This window comes from Zootoca vivipara, chromosome 12 (genome assembly GCF_965207765.1).
Source record: "Zootoca vivipara chromosome 12, rZooViv2.hap1.1, whole genome shotgun sequence".
In the NCBI taxonomy this organism is placed as follows: Eukaryota; Metazoa; Chordata; class Lepidosauria; order Squamata; family Lacertidae; genus Zootoca; species Zootoca vivipara.
In genome coordinates, this window is record NC_142595.1 from 19,173,701 (window position 1) to 19,196,268 (window position 22,568).

General features: G+C 47.1%; 1 protein-coding gene across 1 annotated transcript in view; it reads right to left on the reverse strand.

Annotated features, from left to right (window-relative positions):
• The window catches only part of NXPH3 (neurexophilin 3), a 19,989-nt gene extending 12,776 nt beyond the window's left edge, over window positions 1-7,213 (reverse strand). The window contains exon 1 of the mRNA XM_035136226.3: window positions 6,850-7,213. Coding sequence (XP_034992117.1) covers window positions 6,850-6,906 — 57 coding nt within the window. The 5' untranslated portion in view covers window positions 6,907-7,213. The remainder of the gene's footprint in view (window positions 1-6,849) is intronic.
• Between the last annotated feature and the right edge of the window lie 15,355 nt (window positions 7,214-22,568).

Below are 22,568 nucleotides of genomic sequence, written 5' to 3' on the forward strand. Positions count from 1 at the left end.
GGCTGAAGGTCACCCGGTGAGCTTCACGGCAGAGTTGGAAACTGCTCTCCCACGCCCTAGTCTGACACTCTGACCAGTGTCCCCCACGCTGGTTTTCTCCGTCCAAGCTATGCATATTTATTTCATGTATTAATTGCTCACGGCAAAAGGCTCTCTAAGTGACTCACAAACAACAATTGAGGGTATGGTTGCCACCTGTCTTGTATCGTACAAGATTGTCCCGTTTTTCAGTGTAAAATGCTCCGTCCTGTATTGGCACAGTTTAGTCCTGTATTTTAGGTCTTTTCTCTTTCTCTCTCTGCCAAGTTGGGGATGCTCTCTCAATGCATGTATTTGAAAGGGTGTGTGTAAGGTCATGTATTTGAGCTCTGGGTAGCCAAGCACAGACAGATTTACGAATTCATGTGTGCGTCCATGTGTATGTGTGTGAGACAACTTCCAGAGGGGCCATCCTGGATAGGCCGCAGTAGATTGTAATAAAGGCAAAGCTAAATGGCATTTCCGTGCGCTCTGGTTTCCGTCACGGTGTCCCCGTTCGCCAGAAGCGATTTACTCATGCTGGCTACGGCCCGGAAAGCTGTCTGTGGACAAACGCCAGCTCCCTCGGCCTGAAAGCGAGATGAGCGCCGCAACCCCATAGTCGCCTTTGACTGGACATAACCATCCAGGGGTCCTTTACCTTTACCTTTCTGAAGATTGTAATGGATTGCTTTGAAGTCACTTCAGCACCAGAAAGGGTAAAAGAAATCGCCCCCAAACCCACCCATACCCTGTCCTGTATTTTGCCAGAACAAAGATGGCAACCCTAACAGCATCATATAGAAACCAAACGACATTGCAATACAACCATCGCAATGACCCATAAACAGACGCAGCAAAACTTCCAACAGCAGAAAGCAGCTTCTCAATAGGTCACAATGCTTGCTTGCCCCAGCATTGGTATTGGATTGTGGGGCCTTTGGTATGGAACAATTTGCACTGTTTCTGCTCTGCCATAAAGTTGAGTCCCGCCCCCCTGCCCAAGCTGAGGAAGGACAGTGTGGGGGTTGGGGAAATGTTGACCCAGGATATTTGCAAGGTGATGTGTGCAGAAGCCAGAGGCATTGCTGTCAGGATGACTAAACTGTAGGGATGCTGTATTACTCATTCTCTCCATCTGAGCTTTGTTTTCTAATTTGTTTATTTGTGGGTTCGGGGTGCCTGTCCTCCAAGAAGCTTAGCAGTGCAGGGCTATGCATGTCTAACCCAGGAGGCAGACCCATTGAATTCAATGGAAATTACTCCCAGGTAATTGGAAGAGGCACATTTTAACAGTTTCATGCCCAAGTGAGGAGATGAAATGCTTCTCACTCTGGCACTTTTAATTGCTGCTGCTTAGTTTAAAGAATTAACTGGACTGGGAAGCTGATGGACTGGGAAGTCTTGAGATATGAAATGTTTAAAGCTAACTGTATATCTTAATTTAATTTAATTGATTTATTTCGGTCACTGACTAGAATGCAAAACTATATATCAAATTTTGGAAAAATGCATTTAAAAAGGAACCCAACATTTTCTTCTTTTTTCTTTTTCTTAAATAAAGCTTTGCTCAGTGTGGCCGTCCAGATGTTGTTTGGGACTACATCACCCTTTACCATTCGCCATGTTGGCTGGGGCTGATGGGAATCCAACGCCCTCAGTTTCCACAGCTGGAAAATGGGAACTATAGTTACCAACCACATCTGGTGTCGATTTATTTTCATGAAATAGTTCCCCCCCCCAAGAATCAATACTGCTCTTAACGATTATACAAAATACTATAGAATGATCAACACCTCCCTCCCTTCATGTTTCTTTTTGCCTATTTGTTTAGATGAACCAGAATACGGAATCGTAAGCGCCAGATTAAATGATAACAACTTCTGGAATTAGATCACCTTTCAAGTTAAGGGGATTCCAACTAAACATTGGGCAGACATGCACCATAAATTTGAAGGATGTTTGACGCACATTAAAAACAAAGAACCCTGGGAACTGTAGTTTGCAAAGGTTCCTGGAAATTAGAAGCTCTGTAAGGGGGACGGACGGACTACAGTTTCCAGGATTCTTTGCATGGTGTGGAGTGTCAGGCTTTCTAGTTGTTTGACGGTGGAGCAGGAGGTGTTGGGTGTTGGGTTCTTCTTCACTGGGAGTATTTTAAGCAGAGGCTAGGCAGTCATCCTATCACAGATAATGTGTTGTAGATCCAACATTGATCAGGGTGGGTTGGCCTCGATCCCCTCCCTGATCCCTCCCAACTGATTCTAAGTTCTAGAAGCAGGCAAAGATGGGAGAATTCCAGGGCAAAGGACTCTCCTCTCCTATAAATATCCTCCTTTATGCGGTAACTCACTGCACCTGTATGAGAGAGGGCACCAAGCATAGGGCCTCGCCCTGAGATCTGGGAAGGTAAGAGGGCTCTATATAAACCGGGAGCCGGAGCTCTTATTACATGGGTATTTCTGAATCAGGGAAAGGGGCATGCAGAAAGCCCTGGGGTCCAGTCCCTAGTATCTCCAGCCAAGGCTGCATGCACTCCAACTTCCCCGAAAATGTCGGGACCGCCACGCAAACCCTGCTTCTCACTTTTTCACGCGGAGCCCCGAATTCCCAAGGGGCCTTCCTTTCAGTCCAACATTTCAAGGTATTACTGGAAGTTCAGATCTGTGCATCCTTCCGAGAGCCAGCATGGTGTAGTGCAGACATCCCCAAACTTTGGCCCTCCAGATGTTTTGGACTACAATTCCCATCATCCCTGACCACTGGTCCTGTTAGCTAGGGATCATGGGAGTTGTAGGCCAAAACACCTGGAGGGTCGCTGGTTGGGGATGCCTGGTATAGTGGTTAAGAGTGGTAGACTCGTAATTGAACCGGGTTCGCGTCTCCGCTCCTCCACATGCAGCTGCTGGGTGACCTTGGGCTGGTCACACTTCTCTGTAGTCTCTCATCCCTACTCACCTCACAGAGTGTTTGTTGTGGGGGAGGAAGGGAAAGGAGAACGTTAGCTGCTTTGGGACTCCTTCGGGTAGTGATAAAACGGGATATCAAATCCAAACTACTCCTCCTCCTCCTCCTCCTCCTCCTCCTCCTCCTCCTCCTCCTCCTCCTCCTCCTCCTCCTCCTCCTCTTCTTCTTCTTCTTCTTCTTCTTCTTCTTCTTCTTCTTCTTCTTCTTCTTCTTCTTCTTCTTCTTCTTCCACATATCTTAGATCTATGCCTCCTGCTCCCCACCCCCACACTCAATATGGCGTCACTTCCTGTTTGTTTTTAATGACTTCCTGTTTGTTTTTAAATGAAAAACAAGATCCGGGTCACTCGAATGCCCCGAAGAAAGTTTCCCACTGTTTCCCCACCACTCAGCTGGTCGGTCTCCCATCAAGAAAGTGGTGGGTGGGAGAGCAAAGCGGGCAGGGCCTGTCTGCCAGGCCGCTGCCATGGCTGTGAGGGGCACCAAGGGATTGTTGATCACTTGGCTCCGGCTTGCTGCATTTAGCTGCTGCAACTGCATCCCTGTCCCAGCCTCTGAGCGGGAAGACACAAGGCAGTGGGGGCACACGGACATACAACACGTCCCTAGTTTCTGTTATTTTGCCTATCAATTTTTATTAATTTCCCAATCTTTTTAACAGATTAACATCAAATCAATTCAGATTTAACACCTATTTTAAAATGGGCTTTCCACCCCCCTTTCAAGATGCTTCTTTCCCCTCCCTCCTTTGCTGCTCGCAGTAAAGTACATTTCCTTAATTCCTAATACCTTCCCACCCATTCTCTCTTTCCGTTGACTGTGCATGTTCCATTCCTGCTTAGACTTTTATTTAACCATTTCCCAATGGATCAAATACAGTGCTACCTCTGGTTACGTACTTAATTCGTTCCGGAGGTCCGTTCTTAACCTGGAACCGTTCTTAACCTGAGGTACCGCTTTAGCTAATGGGGCTTCCCGCTGCCGTCGCCGGTGCGCAATTTCTGTCCTCATCCTGAGGTATAAAGTTCTTAACCCGAGGTACTACTTCCGGGTTAGCGGAGTCTGTAACCCGAAGTGTTTGTAACCCGGCACCATGGCCAATGATTGAGAGCGATGGGGGTTGTAGCCCAAGAATTTTGGATCATCACAATTCCTCCCCAAGGAAAAGGAAACACATCATCCCCTGAGCTAGTCCGAGCAGATGATCCCAGACTGAATACACCAAACACCTGCCAGAGGACAAGGCAGCTTTGCATGCTTATTGTAGGGACGGGGAAGCATATAGACCCTTTGGCCCGTTGCTGAACTACAACTCCCAACATCCTTGGCCATTGGCTATGCTTGCCGGGGCTGGTGGGAGTTGTAGCTCAGCTGGAGGGCCAAAGCTTTCCAACCTCTGCTTCACCATAATAGGCAACCTACCGTTTGGTGGCTGCCGACTCTGATTTCTGTAATTATCGCAAACAAACACAACCGCCTTTTTAAGTAGGGAGGAGAGGACCGCAGAACCATCCTAATTCGATTTCTTGACATGCAGGCAGATTTTTAAGTGCCCCGCTGACTGGCATAGGGCGTAACCATTTTTTTTTTTTAGAGCGAGAGAGAGAGAGGAAAGAAAATACGTTATGAGGGGTGGGGTGGCTGGATGGGGAAGAAACCAGGCGAGAAGCAACCACAGCGTCCTTCTAGACAAAGCAACCGGCTTCAGCCCAGCTGCCAGCCCCCATGCCCACAGTGTTTGCAGGAAGATGCGCCTGTGCCAATTCGGCAGGGATTAAGGGCACTCTGCTGCCAAAGAAAACTCTGGACTTGTTTCCCTGTGGACCTGAAATGTGTGGGGTTTTTTCCCCCTCCCCCCCCCCTGTGCAGAGAACAACAAAATCAGTAGTGGGGGAGCCGGTAGAACCTTACCCCAAAGGGCAGTGGGGAGAGTGCCTAGTATGTTCTCCAGGAGATAAGGTTTGCTACCTGTGACCACCCACAATTCCAGTGAGATAAGTTCTGTTTTTCAGTGGGCTCAGAGATTAAATGGAGGGTGTGTCTGTGTTGCCGCTCCCCGCTGAAAATCAATTGTTATTCTCTTTCTATGCCAATTCACCCAAAGCACACACACCCCGCCAGGTTCTTAAATATAAAGGCTGCAGGCAAAACCTCAGAATCTTTTTTTTTTTTTTGGCGGGGGATGATAACAATGATCCAAGAAGTCACCTTTTGGGCATCCAAGCATCCAAGGTCTTCTCTTAGACCCTTCCTGCCAACCAAAGAGTGAGTAGCTCCTCTTGAACACACAGCTCCAGAGCCCCGGGCAAAGGATTAAACAACAACAACAACAACAACCAGAACCTTGCAGACATGCATTGGGATAGCATGGCTGAAGAAAAAAAAAAGCGTCTTCTCTGCCTGATAGGGAAACAAGGCTTCTTAAGCCCGCTGCAGCGTTTTTTAAAAAACCCGTGCCATTTCCGAGGCCTGATTTGCTAATTAGTTTTTGTAAGTTTTGGCAACCGTTTTAAACAGGGGTCAGTAGGGAACCTGCCCATCTTGCGGGGGGGGACGGGACGATCATTTGCTACCAGCCCAAAGTCGATTAGGTTCGGCACAGACTCTAGACCTGTGTTCAGTTAGGTTCGGCACAGACTCTAGACCTGTGTTCAGATCCTTCCGTCGTCAGAAAGCTCACTAGGGTGACCTCAACCATCTCTTATTATTTTCTCTTCAGCTGCCTCCCTTTGTCTCCCCATTGGATTTGGGAGGAATCTTCACTCCCCTGAGTTCTGCCTCCCTTGCCCCATAAGGAGAGCTAGTTTGTTTGGTGGCCTTCCAGTTTCCTTCGGGGAAACTTGCAGGATGGATTCTGTTTGTACTTAGCATCTGATAGCTTGCCACTGCAAGCACTTCTGTCCCCAGGACCAGGTTGCCTGCGAATGAATATATGATATCCCCCTGTCATGTGTGGTTTCCTTACTTGCAGCCTGGCTTGCCTACTTGAGCCAGCTAGAATTGCTTATTTATTTGGGTGGTGCAACCTGTTTGCCTCTTCAAGGTGTATCTGTGTTTGTTCCAGGGATAGTCAAATTGTCCCCTTTCTCTCTGTCTCTCCTCCCTGTAGTGCATTTAACTACAGCCTGACATTCAGCAATAAAGCTATTATTGAACAGAATCTGATCCCAGAATGAGATAAAAAGTGATCAGGTAGCTTTATAAGACTGTTCAAGCTTTCTGAATGACTAGGTGCGCTCAAATGGAGTTGTTAAGATTTATTTCTTATCTCTAAAAATCTGCGCTGTTTTGTGTTTTATTGCGGTATATTTTTTACTGCATTCCTTGTCATTTATTTTTATATATATAACTCATTTTGAACTTTTATTGCACGTTGCCCAGAGAACACTCCTCCGGGGTGGTTAACCAATTTAAAGCAACAAGCAATGAGAGATTCAAACAGACAGGCAATTAAGGAAGAGGTTTGGCAGGTGACGCTTTTCTTAAACGGGCACCTGCTTACAACCCTAGATCAGGACCTTAAAGAAAAGGAAAATGGCAACCTTAATTGATAGGCAGGTGGATGGATAGCCCTGCCTTGTGGGGTTGGACTAGATGCCCTTTGGATCCCCCCTCCCAAATCTCCTGCGCCCCGAACCTGCCTGGCAAAGTTGATGCGAGGACAATTGTTAAGCCCAGGCAAAGCACAGTGCATGCTAAGAAGTGCGACGCGGAAGCAGCAGACCGCAAAACTGCTGGAACATACTAATTTCAAGCAGCGCTTTGCACAAGCCGCCCCTTTGCTCTCAGGCACCGCCAAGGGCATGCCACTATCCTTATTCCCGCCCCGCAACCTCACCTTTCCCTTGTCCGTTGCTCACTCACCAGCAGATAGATGCTTCCTTGGATGAGGAATATGAAACAGCACCGTGTCAGCTGCATTTTCTTCTCAGCCTCTCCTCCTCCTTTCCCTTCCTCTTATCGATATCTGGCTAAATCTGTTGTGCTTCCTTGCTGCTTCCGCTGCTGCTGCTGCTGTTTATAATCTGGCCTCTGGCTTCCTAGGAACCCCCCTTTCCAGGTTCCATCTGGCCGCCTCTTTCCAGCCAGGCATGGATGGGCAAAAGAGGGAAAAAAGGAAGCAGGAGCATTCCCTCCTCTCTCAACCTCTGCAGCTGGAGACTTTCATGGGGCTGCCTCCTGTCTGCTCCCTGCTTTGCCGGAGACTCTGGCAAAACTCACTCCAGTCCCTCGCTCTTTTCTTTTTCTCTCTCCCTCTCTCCCTCTCTCCCTCTCTCCACTAGTTCCCTCCCACTGACAGGTGCCACCGCTGGAGCCGACGAGCCCTGCCTTAACCCTTCGCCTGCCTGCCTGGCAAACTTAGGAACTCGGCGCAGAGCTCCAAAGTTGGCAACAGCATCCTAGAGAAGACTCCGCTGTCCAGTTTAGGCCAGCATCCTGGGAAGAACGGCTGCAGGTAGGTCAGGAGCGAGGAGGGGGCGGCAGGGGGCGATGTCCCCAGGGTCTTGTGGCCGGAGGTTGCTTTTAGGATGTGAAAGCAGGGGGGTTTGGGGGGTCGTGTTTTTCCAAGGTGATGCTTGACAAGGAGGAAAGAGAAGTTCTGAATCTGAGTCAGGGATGGACTCCAGAAGCTGTTTTCAAGGGCAAGGCTGTGTCCTTGGTCTTTGGAAGGTTCAAAGCAGCTGACCTGAAAACAGAGATGCTTATATTGACCTTTGTCTCCACGAAAATCTTTCGATTAAAAAGAACGATAAAAGAAGGAAAGGGGATACCTTTTTGAAAATGCGCAAAGCTGCTCTGGGTGTGAGGTTAAAGACAAGAGCCCTTGGGGCAGACGGTATGACTCACACAAGCAGGCTTCAGATCTGCCACATCCAGTCTTTTATTTTTAAAATGATGTATCCCGGTTGCATCCTGCCCATCTCGAATCCCAGGGAGATTTTATGCAGCGCCTGGGATCTGCGAGGGGAATTTTTCTGAGCACTGCTTTCTGCCTCCCGCTTCTGAGCAGAGGGTCCCGATCCACCTCCCAGGTTAGCCTCCTCCCAGCCAATTGTGCTCTTGCACAGCTCCCAGTCATTTCAATGATGGAGCTTACGCAGGAGAACTTCCTGCTGGGCTGTGGCCATATGTGATGTGGTTCCAGTATTAATTGGTCCTCCAGATAGATTGATTTGGTATTGATTGAGCTCCTGTCTTCCTCCCACTCAAGGTTCTGCTCTGTTCTCGTTTAATGTTTGAAGCTGGCTTTTAATTGCATTGATTTTTAATTGTGTCTTTGTCCCTCGTTCCCTCCCCCCCCCACACACATCGCCATGCCTGGTTGAGCATCCTTTTGCAAGTGACAAAGTGTCTATGTTTTAATACACATAAATAATAGGGAGTCAAATCTGTTTTGTCTGCCATAGCTCAGTTGGTAGAGCATGAGACTCTTAATCTCAGTGTTGTGGGTTCGAGCCCCACGTTGGGCAAAAGATTCCTATACCGCAGGGGGTTGGACTAGATGACCCTTGCGTACAATTCTGTGATTCTAGCTGCCTCACCTTACCTCCATCGGAAGGCCACCTTTGGACTTTCTTAAAGAATTTATACGAAGATGTGAGACCAGCCTTGCCTTCGGCTGCCCTTAACCCAGTGGTGGTGGAGTAGTACATTTTTAAAGTTCAGAAGCTCAGCGTGAAAGTCCCCATAGCCACTTGTCCCAAGGGAAAATCCCAAAATGCTAGCGACTGTGTTGATTAATTTGTATATATGTACAGATATATACACAACCCAGTAAGATCAGAATCATAGCATTGTAAAGTTGGCAGGGATCCCAAGGGTCATCTAGTCCAGCCCCCTGCAATGCAGGAATCTCAACTAAACCGCCCATGGCAGATGGCCATCCAACCTCTGCTTAAAAACCTCCAAGGAAGGAGAGTCCACCCCCTCCCAAGGCAGACCTTTCCACTTTCAAACAGCTCTTGCTGTCAGGGAGTTCTTCCCGATGTTTAGCTGGAATCCTTCTTGTGAATTGAAGTCAATGGTTCGAGTCCTGCCCTCCAGAGAAGAGCCCACCTAGTCCATCACCCAGTTCGCAGAGTGACTAACCACATGCCTATGAGGTGCCTGTAAGCAGGGCCAGAGTTCAATAGCCCCTCTACCCGCTGGTGATTCCCAGCAGCGGTCATTCGGAGGCAAGTTGCCTCTGACAGAGGAAGGAGAACATAGCAGCCATGGTTTGTATCCATTGATAGCCTCCATGAATTTGTCTAATCCTCCTTTAAAGCTACAAAGAGTTGCAGCACATAACATAATGCTCCCTCGGTTAGGATCGGCATGATTAGATGAAGCGACCGTCTTGACTAGGTATAAGGCAGGCTCAAATGTTCTGTAGACGAGAAGGCTCAGAGGTGTAGCACGTGCTCTGCGTGCCGGAAGTCCCAGGTTCAATCCCTGGCGTCCTCCGGGAGGGCTGGGAACGGCCTCAGTCTGAAATCTTGAAGAGCTGCTGTGAAACTGTGCACAAATTGGAAATTAGGGAATCTGTGGCCAGCCAAATGTTGCAGGACTGCAGTTCCCATCAGCCCCAGACAGGGATGGTGGGGCACATCTTCCAACATTTCTCCGATGAAAATAGATACGTCCTATTCCATAATGATAGATGGGGCATGGGTGGCGCTGTGGTCAAAACCACTGAGCCTCTTGGGCTTGCCGATCAGAAGGTCGGCGGTTCGAACCCCGTGACGGGGTGAGCTCCCGTTGCTCGGTCCTAGCTCCTGTCAACCTAGCAGTTTGAAAGCACACCAGTGCAAGTAGATAAATCGGTAGCACTGCGGCAGGAAGGTAAACGGCATTTCCATGTGCTGCTCTTGTTTTGCCAGAAGCGGCTTAGTCATGCTGGCCACATGACCCAGAAAAACTGTCTGCGGAGAAATGCTGGCTCCCTCGGCCTGTAAAGCAAGATGAGTGCCGCAACCTCAGAGTCGCCTTCGACTGGATTTAACTGTCGGGGTCCTTTACCTTTACCTTTTATTGCCCCAGTCACTCTGGGCAGCTTCCAACTTATATACTATATATATAATGATAAAACATTAAAAGACTTCCCTATACAGGGCTGCCCTTCAGCTGTCTTCTAAAGGTTGTAGAGTTACTTATCTCCTTGGCTCGGGGGTTGCATAACTCCACACCCTCCAACATTTCTCTGATGAAAATAGGGATGTCCTAAGAAGAAGCAGGACATTCCAGGATCAAATCAGAAACCGGGATGGCTTCTGTAAATTCGGGACTGTCCCTGGAAAATAGGGACACCTGGAGGGTCTGGTGGGCGTTGTAGTCAGCTATATCCAGAGGACCACCAATTCTCTTAGAATTTTGAAGTGTCAGGCATAGCTCTAGTGGCTTTAGCCCAAACATAGCAGAGTTTTCCTGCACAGCGCAGAAGCTAGTTGAGGTGGAAATGACTAGTCAGCTAGACGCAGAAGAACTATTTACAGGATTTAATAAAAGAAAATAAACCATCAGAGTTTCTGCATACAAAGCAAAGCAAAATAAATCCTTTCTCTCTCTCTCTCTCTCCAACCATACGCAGCACTCCTACTCCTAACACCCAACAAGAAACAACTGTGCTAGAATTCCTAGATAACAGAGTTCAGTGCTGGTCATTAACCAATCAGAGAGTAGTTTCCAGGCCAGGCAGACCTTGGCTTTCTGCCAAGAGTAAATTGACACTGCCTTCAGTTAATTGTGTGAAGCAAGAATCTGTAAGTTTCCCATGAGAACCAATTATCAGAAACTGAACATCCCTGGTGCAGAGTAAGCTCTGCTAGATGGACCAATGACCTGATTCAGCTTCCTGTTTGTACGGCACAGGTTTAGTTTCTTTCCCAGCTGCATTCCAGGTGAAATTTCAGAAGGTGGACCCTTTCCCTACATGGAGATTTGGGGGGCGGGCGGGGAGAGAAAGATGTCCCTGTTTAATTTCTGCCTGCAGTGCAGCTGTGAAATGCACAAGACTCTCTGCACGAGGACTAGAGCGCGAGAGAGAGCATTCCTAGAGCAGCCAGACAAACTACCTGCAGCCTAATTGCATCGCACCTCTAGAGACCGTTGAATATTACAAATGACTTCACAGCTTGGTAGTACATTTTTGTTGTTGTTTAATTTAGTCAAGTTTTATTATATGGCCAAGGGCTTGGCGGCGCTACAAAGACAATCAGTCAAAAGCATATCCCGGTAATACAAACCCAAACGGTTTGGCCTACGCCAGATCCAAACCAATTCATCACTCTTGCTTTCCAATAAATGTGCTCATTGAGTTTTCGAATCGGCCCCATCGCTAAGCCTCAGAAACCCCTTTCGGTTTGAGACGTGCACATCAATTGCGCAAATAAAAACCAGACTGCACCGCACAGTTGCTTATTAAGCTCTCGACGTTTTCAACCTCTGCCTTCTGATTTGGGAGCTTTTGCCTGTAAATCCCAGATTTCGGAGTGGAGGAGGAAGGGAGTGGCGGGTTGCTCGCTGCTACCTTGGCCAGGACTGGAAAATACTCTGCACATGCTTAGAGGCAGGTCTCCGGTTTGAGATCACAGCTTACAAGGCTGAGTACAGGAAAAAGGAAAAGATTGGGGTGAACTCTTGTGCAGGAACTGGGGACCTGCGGCCCTCAAAATGGTGTTGGGCTCCAGTTCCCATCAGCCCTGGCCAGCATGACCAATGGTCAGGGATGATGGGGACACTTGGGGGACGTATAGGTCCCCCATCGAGATATGGGTGCTGGTAGTGTGCTAAAGGGACCGTTAGCAAGTCTATTTATAACATCAATTTAGAAATGAGGCTGCAGAAAAGGAGGCGGTATTTTGAAGACGAAACTGGCCTTGACCAGAGCCTTTCCGTCTTTGCCGGCAAATATCAGCTGGCGAGGGTTTATTTATTTTTCTGGAAGGTTTAATTTTATGTCGGCACGGTCACAGAAATAACACACAAATACCTGCCTGCCATTTTTAGTTGGCCTATTACACCTGCTGCTCTTTCCCCCCCGGATGGTCCCCAGAGATAGACTTTGGAAAGGGAGCCAGCGACAGCGGCTGGTGCAATATTTCATCACAAACCATTTCACCTGTTGGGTGGCCTTAAGAGAGATTTTCAAAAGCCCTTCGGCTCAGAGAAGCGTTCAGTGATGACCGGGTTCGACTGGTTTATAGTAAACAGAAAATGGCTAGGGGTGGGGGTGGGGTGGGGCGGGAAGAGGTTTTTAACTCATTCCTCTCAAAACGAATTTCAAAATGAGAGAGGAAATGAGACGTTCCTTAATTCTGAGGCTGTTCTTAATGAGAACATTACAGAGTCAACAATTCCTGACGCCTCTGAAGCCCAGCTCTCTCTGTGTGTATGTAGCTTCCAGCTGTATACCAGAGATACTCTGCACATGCTCAGAAACACTTCACACACACACCCCACGTTCCCTCGTTTTCTGAACAAAAGAGCTCCATACTGCAGTCCTAACCCCACTCATTTGGGTGCAAGACCTGCTGAATTCAACAGGACTTACTTCTGAGTAGAGATGGCTTGTTGTTTGTTGTTTAGTCGTTTAGTCGTGTCCGACTCTTCGTGACCCCATGGACCATAGCACGCCAGGCACTCCTGTCTTCTACTGCCTCCCACAGTTTGGTCAAACTCATGTTTGTAGCTTTGAGAACACTGTCCAACCATCTCATCCTCTGTCGTCCCCTTCTCCTAGTGCCCTCAATCTTTCCCAACATTAGGGTCTTTTCCAGGGAGTCTTCTCTTCTCATGAGGTGGCCAAAGTATTGGAGCCTCAGCTTCATGATCTGTCCTTCCAGTGAGCAGAGATGGCTAGGATCGTGAAATTGACTGTGTGGTGATGTTGTAACCGCCCTGAGACCTGTGGGTATACAAATTTTAATAATAATAATAATAATAATAATAATAATAATAATAATAATAATAAGGCTCCTGGCTCAGATGGAGGCTCCTGGCTGCTCCTATTTTGGGGAACAAGACACCTAAACTACACATGCCCCCCCCGCCAGCTCAGACGTGTCACCACAACACAACAGGGATTGCATGCCAGTGAATAGCTTGCCATCTTCTCTCCATGCCATGAACAGAGATTTGATGTCCAGCAGTCTCCTTACCACAGGGATTGGGCACGATTTTGGCCATGCCTGCCTGCCTGCCAAAGTTGGGGTTGGGAGGAGAGAGGTTTTCTGCCAGCCTGTTCCATGCAGAGAAAGGATTGAACCTTCCATTCATCCGCTGATGATCAGAGGGTTCGTTTCTGCTTAACGCAGGGGTCTTTTTGCCAGTTCCCAGTAGGAAAATACCTGGTGAAGCGAACCCCAGCAGGACCGAACTCTGCGCTCCTGCCCAACAGCTGTCATAACCCAGTGACACCAGCTGACTGGCAGGTGGGCGTTGTTGTTGGTTTTTTTGGGGGGGGGGGAGGAAATGACCTCATGGGCCAGCTTGGATCCCCTGAGGGGCCAAGATTGGCTGTGGGCCAGAGGATTCGCAAAATTCTGCATGTGCTAATAGCTGCAAATGTGGATGCAATTAGACACGTGAGATATCTTATCCCTACTGGAAAGGACTTTGACCTCTGTGGCTGCTCAATCTCCTACTCGGATGCTGCTGGTGAGCAGATTCGAGGTTCCTGATCTCTCCTGTTGTTTAGCACCAGGCAGCCTTTCAAGTAAAGGACTGGGCTCCGTAAAAGAAGGGCAGAAATGAGCCCATGCTTTTGGAAACGAGTTTCAAGACTGAAGCCCCACTCTTACAAGGCTGCATTCACAACACGTATTTGAAGCCTATTTCTCCTCCCTCGCCATGGGAACCTTAGTTTACAGAACTACAATTCTCAGCACCTTTGAGGGAGGTGGTGGTGTCAAACGTGCTTGAAATGGTGTGTTTGCAGCCTCAGCCTTCTTCTAAGATCGCTTTCACAAGTGCTGGAAATATATAATATTATGAAAGCTCTCTCTCCCCCCTCTAATCTCAAAATTTTCCTAATTTGTACTCTCAGCCTGAGTGCTAAAACTTGCTTGAGGCATGCAGAGTAATAAGAGGATTCCTTTTTAAATTTATTAATGAGTACGCGCAGAGTGCTGTTTTGTTAAGGTGAAGAGAATGTTGAAAGGGTTGGGTGTTCTCTCTCTTTGGGGATAACATCCTGGCAGGGGGTACCTCAGTACATTTCGTTGTCAAAGCAAGGCAACAAATGGCAACCCCCTCCTTCCCCCCAATTGTATAACACCCAGGTTCATTCAAGTTGCTTTGTCACACAGCCTCAAGACCATAGCTGCCAAGTTATCCCCTTTTTTAAAGGGATTTTCCCTTATGCTGAATAGGCTTCCTCGCGAGAAAGAGGAAAGCTTGGCAGCTATGCTCAAGACATTTTGCTGCCTGGGTTGAAGGAGAAGAAGATGGCGGCCTCTTCCTGCTCCACATTGGGAAGCCAACTGGGTCTTAGGCTCCACCTGTACTATATATGCATTTAAAGCAGCATTATGCCACCTTAAATAGTCACCACCACCGCAAGGAATCCTGGGAAGTGTAACTTGTTAAGGGTGTTGGGAGTGGTTAGGAGGACCCCCCCCACAGAACTACCATTCCCAGAATTCCCTGGGAAGAAGGACTGCCCGCCCTGAGGCCCGTGTGGGTTCCTTTCCAACCTGACTCTGTGACGTTCGCAGAAAGTTATGCAATTAAAAAAAACACACGCACAAACACACAACCTGAAGTTCATTGGTTTTATTGCACTCGTGGCTGGCTGTTTTGAGGTAAATAATGTTGAGATTGGATCACGAAGGCAAGATCCAAAACAAGTTGTGATGTTCAAGGCTTATCTAGCGCAAGGATCACCAACCTCTTTTTTTTATGCCTGGGGATCGCATTTGGAGTTTTGAGTGAATTGCAGTGGGTACCACTCCTTCTTGTCTCTTTGCCCACCCCCCAAGAGGCAGAACAAGACAAAGCACATGCTCCCACCCTCTGCTTTCCCAAAGGATCTGGTAAAACTTGGATCTGGTAGAATTAATTTGAACCCCGAAAGGCACATAGAGCTGAAAGAGGAAGTGGGACGGAGTGTCGCTTTTCCGACTTCCTCCTCCTGTGCACCTTTCAAAGCAGAAAATTGTACCTACCCTCACCGCCCCACGACTAAGCGGGGAAGCGCATGTGGGGAGCTCACGAGGCTTCACAGGCACCAGTCAGAGGCCTCGAGGGTGACGCTGTGCCCACGGTCTCTGCTTGGCTCTTGGAGGGACCTCCTTTGTAATTTAATTTAAACATGTTTTTTTATTAAAGATTTCTTGGTTTACAAAAGTATGTGCAATGTCTCTCTTTTTTCCAAGTTACATTTTCTACATATCAGTTTCATTTGTTGAGACATTGGTGAGATGAGAGCAAACGGGAAGTGAAGGAAGGCTGAGATTAGTGGTTATGATGACTGAAGGCTCAGCAGCAAATGGCCAAGGATGCTTTTGGAGGTGCCCCACTTATGGCAGAATGAGCTTGGCATGCTTGTATGAGCCGTGTCCAAGTCTCTCTCCCCCTCTCTCCCTCCCTGTCTAACCCCATCTCCCTTTCTCCCTCTGAATCTCCCCTTTTCTTCCTCCGCTGCTATTTTCCTTGGGATGGTGCTGCCCTCTCATGGGCAAAGTTGATGGAAAAGTCTTTAAAAACCCAACACTTTCATAGTTAAAGTTGCAAATTGCATACCCCCCCCCCCATTTCTCCGATGAAAATAGGGCCACCCTCTTCCATTATTATTATTATTATTATTATTATTATTATTATTATTATACGCACCTATCTGACCGGGTTACCCCCAACCACTCTGGGCGGCTTCCAAAATACAGTGGTACCTTGGAAGTCGAACACAATCCGTTCTGGAAGTCTGTTCAACTTCCAAAACGTTCGGAAACCAAACCTGCAGCCAATCGGAAGCCACGGAAGCACGGATGTTCAGCATCTGAAAATAGATCGAAAACCGAAACACTCACTTCCGGGTTTTGATCGTTCAGGAGGCGATTTGTTCAGGAGCCAAGGCATTCAGGATTCAAGGTACGTCTGTATATAAAAACACGATAAAACATTATTATTATTTTAAAAAAAACCTTCCCTATCCAGGGCTGCCGTCAGATTTCTTCAAAAGGTGTTGTAGTTACTTATCTCCTTGGCTCGGGGGTCGCATAACTCCTTACCCTCCAGCATTTCTCTGATGAAAACAAGTATCCTAAGGAAAAGGGGGGCATTCCGGGATCAACACAGAAACTGGGACGGCTTTTGCAAATCCAGGACTGTCACTGGAAAACAGGGACACTTGGAGGGTCTGAAATTAGCCCAGAACAGCTTTGGTGCTGTGCTTCCCAGGAAGGATGCTGCAGCCACGACTGTCTCACCACTGCTACCGTATTCACTTATTATTATTTATTCCTTTAAATATAGATTTTTAAAATATACATTATATATTCTTTTTTTTAAACCTCTTCTACTAGGAGAAGGAGTGGGGAGCCTGCGAACCTCCAGATGTTGTTGGACTGCAATTCCCATCAGCTCCCATTCAGCATGGCCGATGAGCCGAGTTGATGGGAATTATAGTCTTAATAACAACCACCCCTTTCCCACCCCTGACTTAGTAGGTCATAACAGTGATCTCAGGTTCATTCTCAGGTACAGTGGTACCTCGTTTTTTGAAAGTCTCTGTTGATGAACATTTTGGTTTTCGAACGCCGTAAACCCAGCTGGTTTTCGAACACGCCTCGGAAGTTCGAACATGCCACACAGCTTCCACTGAGTTCAAGATCCTGAGGCTATTGAGTTTTCAGTTTTTAAATGTTTCAGAACTCGAACGGTCTTCCGGCACGGGTTACGTTTGAAAACCAAGGCACCACTGTACTTAAGCCCCAACTGCTTTCCATCAGTCCTGGCTTTTCTTTACTTCTAGCAGAAAGAAAGTACTTTGCATCTGATCCGGAGTGGATTCAGAGAATGATGCTCTTAAAGTGATGATGGAAAGAGACTGGAGGGAAAATTGAAAATGAAAGGCCCAGAGGGGGAGATCGGGATGCTATTGTAAACACAACAGGAAAGGAGATTCTCGCTAAACATCAGGAAGACTTTTCTGATGGCAAGAGCTATTTGACAGTGAAACAAGACTCTCAGGCGGTTGTGGGCTCTCCTGTCATGGATGCTTTAGTTGAGATTCCTGCATTGTAAGGGGTTGGACTAGATGACCCTTGGGGGTACCTTCCAACTCTACGATTTTATGATTCTATGAAATTAAATACAACAGGAAATGAAGCGGAACGTATGGAACTGGACATGAACTAGCAGATTATAATGAGAAACGAAAACGGAATACTGATGCAATGCGTGATCACAATGGACAGGCTGAAAGGCGGGCGAGGCAGCCCCAGGCCCGCGCTCCCCGCGCGCCTCCGGATAGCGGCCTGAGGCGGCCCCAGGCAGCACCGGGGCGTCGGGCGTTGGCAGGGGGGCAGCGGACGGTGGGCAGCCTGGCCAGCGCCCCCTCCATTTTGGCGCCCTAGGCCGTTGCCTAGTCGCCCTGCTTTGATATGGATACGGGTGGAAGAATTTAGTATTAAGAATGGTGGGGATTAATAGAGGTAAAATTGAAAGATAAAATATGATTAGTGTTTATTAATAATATTAACAATTAGGGGACCTATCTTGGACTTTTCGTAGGAAAAAGAAATGAATGATTCTGAGACGCCTTAAAAGAAATATTGTTTATCAGAAAGTGGAGAAGACGGATGTTCACATGGATGGAAGGTATATCTTTCTCTCTTTCTTTCCTTATTTCTGTTGCCCCTTTCGCTTCTTTTTCTATTTCAAATTTTACTGTATTATGGGGGGGAAATAATAATTTCAAAATCTTACAAGGGAATGGGGGAAAAAATAAATAAAGATCTATATTGGGAAGTAGGATGGGAGGAGACCAGCAACACCTCCTGTTCAGCAAAAGTCCACTATAGAGGCAGGTTTGGGGTCTATAGGAAGTGGAAGATCCATCCTCCAGTGGCAGCAGCAGGAGATGCATCCCTAGGAGGCCAATTCTGCTGCCTCTGTGGATCCTGCCGCCCGAGGCAACAGCCTCACCTTGCCTCATGAGTGGGCCGGCTCTGCCCACAACAGGAGATGAAGGCACAGATCGCATATGGCACAGATTAAATCACCCCCTGACTCCGCTGTGTTGCAAACAGGGACAGATGAGGCTGAGCATTTCACCTTCTCATTTTCCCACTCCTCAGTATTCCTGCATCCGTTTGCAAATTACTTATGTGTAGAGAAATGGCCTCTAGGTACTTAACACCAGTGAAATTAGCTAAAATGTACAGGATGAGTAATAGATTATGTTGGAAATGTCAAGAAAAAGATGGTAGGTTTTTTCATATGTGGTGGACATGTGAGAAGGTAAAAGGGTTTGGGGAAATGATCTACAATGAACTGAAAAAGATGTTTAAGTACACCTTTCCTAAAAAGCCAGAAGCATTTTTGCTAGGCTTGATGGGAGAGGAAATTGCAAAGGTAGATCAGAGACTATTTATGTATGCAACAACTGCGGCAAGGACTTTACTGTCACAAAAGTGGAAATTACAGGAGATACCGATGATTGAGGAGTGGCAAACGAAGATGATGGACTATGCAAAAATGGCAAAGCTGACCTGCGGGATCTGAAATCAGGGCGAGACAAAGTTCCAGAGAGAATGGAGTAAATTCATTGATTATATTGATAACAACTGTAGAAGTTTGAAGACACTTGCGGGATTGAAATAAATCCCACGATGTGAACTTGATTTATAATAAGGAACTGTGAGATTCAGATTGAGATACAAAGCTGAATAGCGGGAGGGAGAGAAGTCACAAGCTCGACAGAGCGAATGGGATTGAGAAGGATGAATATATGCTTGAATGTAATTTGTTTTGTTTATTTGGAAAAATTGAATAAAATTATTTTAAAAAAATAGAGAGAAATGGCCTCCTCAACCTACCCATCCTGCAAAATGTTGCCCCAGGTGTCACACATTTTTGGTGTGCTATTTTTTTTACTATTATGCACCTCTTACGAACACTTTCCCCATGCGTACTCAGGGACGTGCTTTTGGTTGGAGAACTGTATCACAAAATTAGGAGAAGTGCAAAGGACGGCTGCCTTCTGGTTTGCGCATTGTTTTGGAAAGTACCAATTATTTGGTGCATGTTAAAATGCAAACGGAAATTGATTTTGTCTCCAAACCCTAGCTGCAACTGAAAAATGCAGCCTGTCCTTGGGTTTTGGATTAAAAACCAACAGTAGAGGGCAGCAGAAATCCACTCTATTTACCCAGGATGTGTAGGGAAATGGGGAAGGGGCTAAAGGAAGAAGCTTTGAGAGTCTGCCAGCTTCTGAAGTTCACACAAGGAAGGCAGAAGGCTGAATTAGGCAACTGGATTATGCAAAAGAAATGGAACGTATTTATTTCTTTAAAGTGTTTTTACCACAGTCTCCCAAGCGGTTTGCACAAGGCCAGTAACAAATGAGATAGATCTGATGGCAAGGACGATTCTCTAGAGGACAAGCACGAAAGGAAAACGGGATGAGGAGGGGAGAGGGAAACAGGCAAACTGAGAGACACTGGCTCTTCAAGTTGCAAAGTTCTCATGACGATCAACTTGTTCCCAAACAGCTGAGGAAGAGGAGGAAGCCAAGTGAAGCTTGTTCCCTCAGCCCAGCCAATTGTGGGGGCCTTGCTCCCACTTACCCCACATTAACTATTGTCTGTTTCAACGCTGAGATCCAGTACTGAAAGCAGAGCCTGAGACCTAAGGAGCCCCAATTTAAATTAAGTTCTGGTAGAGAGAGAGCCTGGCCGAAACGCTTGGCTTCACACCAAAGGCTTGTAGAGACCAATCCCATTTCACAACACCCCTTGCGGTGCCACGGAGCTGCCAGGTGTGCCCTTTCTGTATGAAACCTGCCTGTTTATGCTCTCTCCTTTTTTTTTCGTAGCAATTCTCTGTGGCCTCTGGTATTATTATTAATTTTTGCTTCTTGTGGGGTTTTTTTGGGCGGCGGCGGAAATTTACTTTCATTGATCTTGGGCACAGTAGTAGATAGTGAATCTCTGGCTCAACCTCTTCTGAATTTCACAGGCTGGATTGCACACCTCTTCTTCGTTTGGTTTTGGTTTATTAGCTGCAAAAACCTAAAATGCATCCATCAACATACCCGACATAACAGATAAATCAGGTGTGTGCATGTCAAACCCCCTGAAACGTAACGTTGATGTGCATTTTAATATGTAATTTTTGTTTTATAATCATAGTGTATGCTTTTTAAACGGCTTTTTTAAATTAAAAAAATCCTTTAAGATTGTTGTTGTTTAGTTGTATCCGACTCTTCATGACCCCATGGACCAGAGCACGCCAGGCACTCCTGTCTTCCACTGCCTCCCGCAGTTTCATCAACTTCATCAACTTCGAGAACATTGTCCAACCATCTCGTCCTCTGTCGTCCCCTTCTCCTTGTGCCCTCCATCTTTCCCAACATCAGGGTCTTTTCCAGGGAGTCTTCTCCTCTTCTCATGAGGTGGCCAAAGTATTGGAGCCTCAGCTTCACGATCTAACTTTCCAGTGAGCACTCAGGGCTGATTTCCTTCAGAACGGATAGGTTTGATCTTCTTGCAGTCCATGGGACTCTCAAGAGTCTCCTCCAGCACCATAATTCAAAAGCATCAATTCTTCGGCGATCAGCCTTCTTTATGGTTCAGCTCTCACTTCCATACATCACTACTGGGAAAACCATAGCTTTAACTATACGAACCTTTGTCGGCAAGGTGATGTCTCTGCTTTTTAAGATGCTGCCTAGGTTTGTCATTGCTTTTCTCCCAAGAATCAGGCTTCTTTTAATTTCCAGAGTCTCCTCCAGCACCATAATTCAAATTATAAATTAAATTATTTTTAATTATTCAAGCCCACTTTGTGTTTAACATTGGGCTTTTATCGACAATATGAATATATTAAGCAGTATACAAATTCTGTTTCTTTCTTTTTAATGGGAAAACGCCATCAGAGAGCAAAAAGCGTTTCTCACTCCAAAAATTTAACCCAAAAGTCCTTTTTGAGCTGGTCTAGAGAAGTTGCCTTAATCAAACAGCTGATATGTTGCTTTGATTCCTGCCTCGCAGGGGGTTGAGCTAGATGGGTCCCTTCCAGCTCTCCAGTTCTGTGATTCTACACCTACAAAGAGAGGAAAGAGACCCTTACTGGAGCTTTGCTGAATAAACCTCAGGGAGCAGGCCCTTCTTGCCTGTAGCTCAATCATTAATTTGGAGGATGCATCTCTTACCAGGGCCTGCAGAAGCTGTTTAGGGTAGAGATGGGGAGATCTGTCACCCTCCAGATTCTCCTGGACTGTTGTCCCTGTGGATAGCTCAGTTGGTAGAGCACAAGACCCTTAATCTCAGGGTTGTGCATTCGAGCCCCACCTTGGGCAAAAGATTCCTGCCTTGCAGGGGTTGGGCTAGATGACCCACAGGGTCCCTTCCAACTCTACAGTTCTACGATTCTTGGAACTCCCATCAACCCCATTCAACATGGCCAATGCCTGGGGAAGAGGGGGGGGGAGTTACATTCCAGAAATAACTGGAAGTCTACAGGTTTCCCCAGCATATCTTTTAAAAACAACCCTTAAGTGAAGACATTTTATTTGATGAGAGCCTGCTTTACGTTTGCACATCCTCATGGCGGCGAGGAAGCCTGTCAATTAAAATGTTTTTGGCACTGTGCTGGGATTGTTGGCTGCACTGCTTGGATCTCGTTCTTCCTAGACGAGGGGTCAGCAAACTTTTTCAGCAGGGGGCACCGGTCCACTGTCCCTCAGACCTTGTGCGGGAGGGACCGGACTATATCTTGAAAAAAGAAAAGAAAAGAAAATTCATATGCCCCACAAATAACCCAGAGATGCATTTTAAATAAAAGGACACATTCTACTCATGTAAAAGCATGCTGATTCCCGGACCGTCCGCGGGCCGGATTTAGAAGGCGATTGGGCCGGATCTCGCCCCCGGGCCCTAGTTTGCCTACCCATGTCCTAGACCATTGTTTAGCGCTGGCAGAGCATCTTTGCACAATTCCACGCCCACTGCCTGCCGGCCACCCCTTTGGGGTACGGTTTGAGACACAAAACTGCCTTGGCTTGTTCTCCTTCACAAGAGCCAGAGCTGTCAAAATCTGGGTACACCTCAGCCTGTCACTCTTCCACAAAGCTCCTGACTCCTGTCAGCTGCAGGGGCTCTGGCACTCCCAGAGAGGCTTGCTGGACGGACACAGTCCATCTGCCTCCATTTAAGCGACATGGACGTTTTGCTGATCTGTGGGGGGTCAGCTTTGTGACTCTCTGTTTTCTGGCGAAGCAAAGATGGCCCGGGGGCCTGTTTTGAGAGCAAACACTCTAATGAGTTTTCGTTTCCCTTTCGCCAAGAGGTGGGTCCCAGAAACTGAACTTTCACACATCCTTGGCTGGCCCCTTAGATAAGGAGATTAGGGTGGATGTTAAAACACACACACCCCCCGCC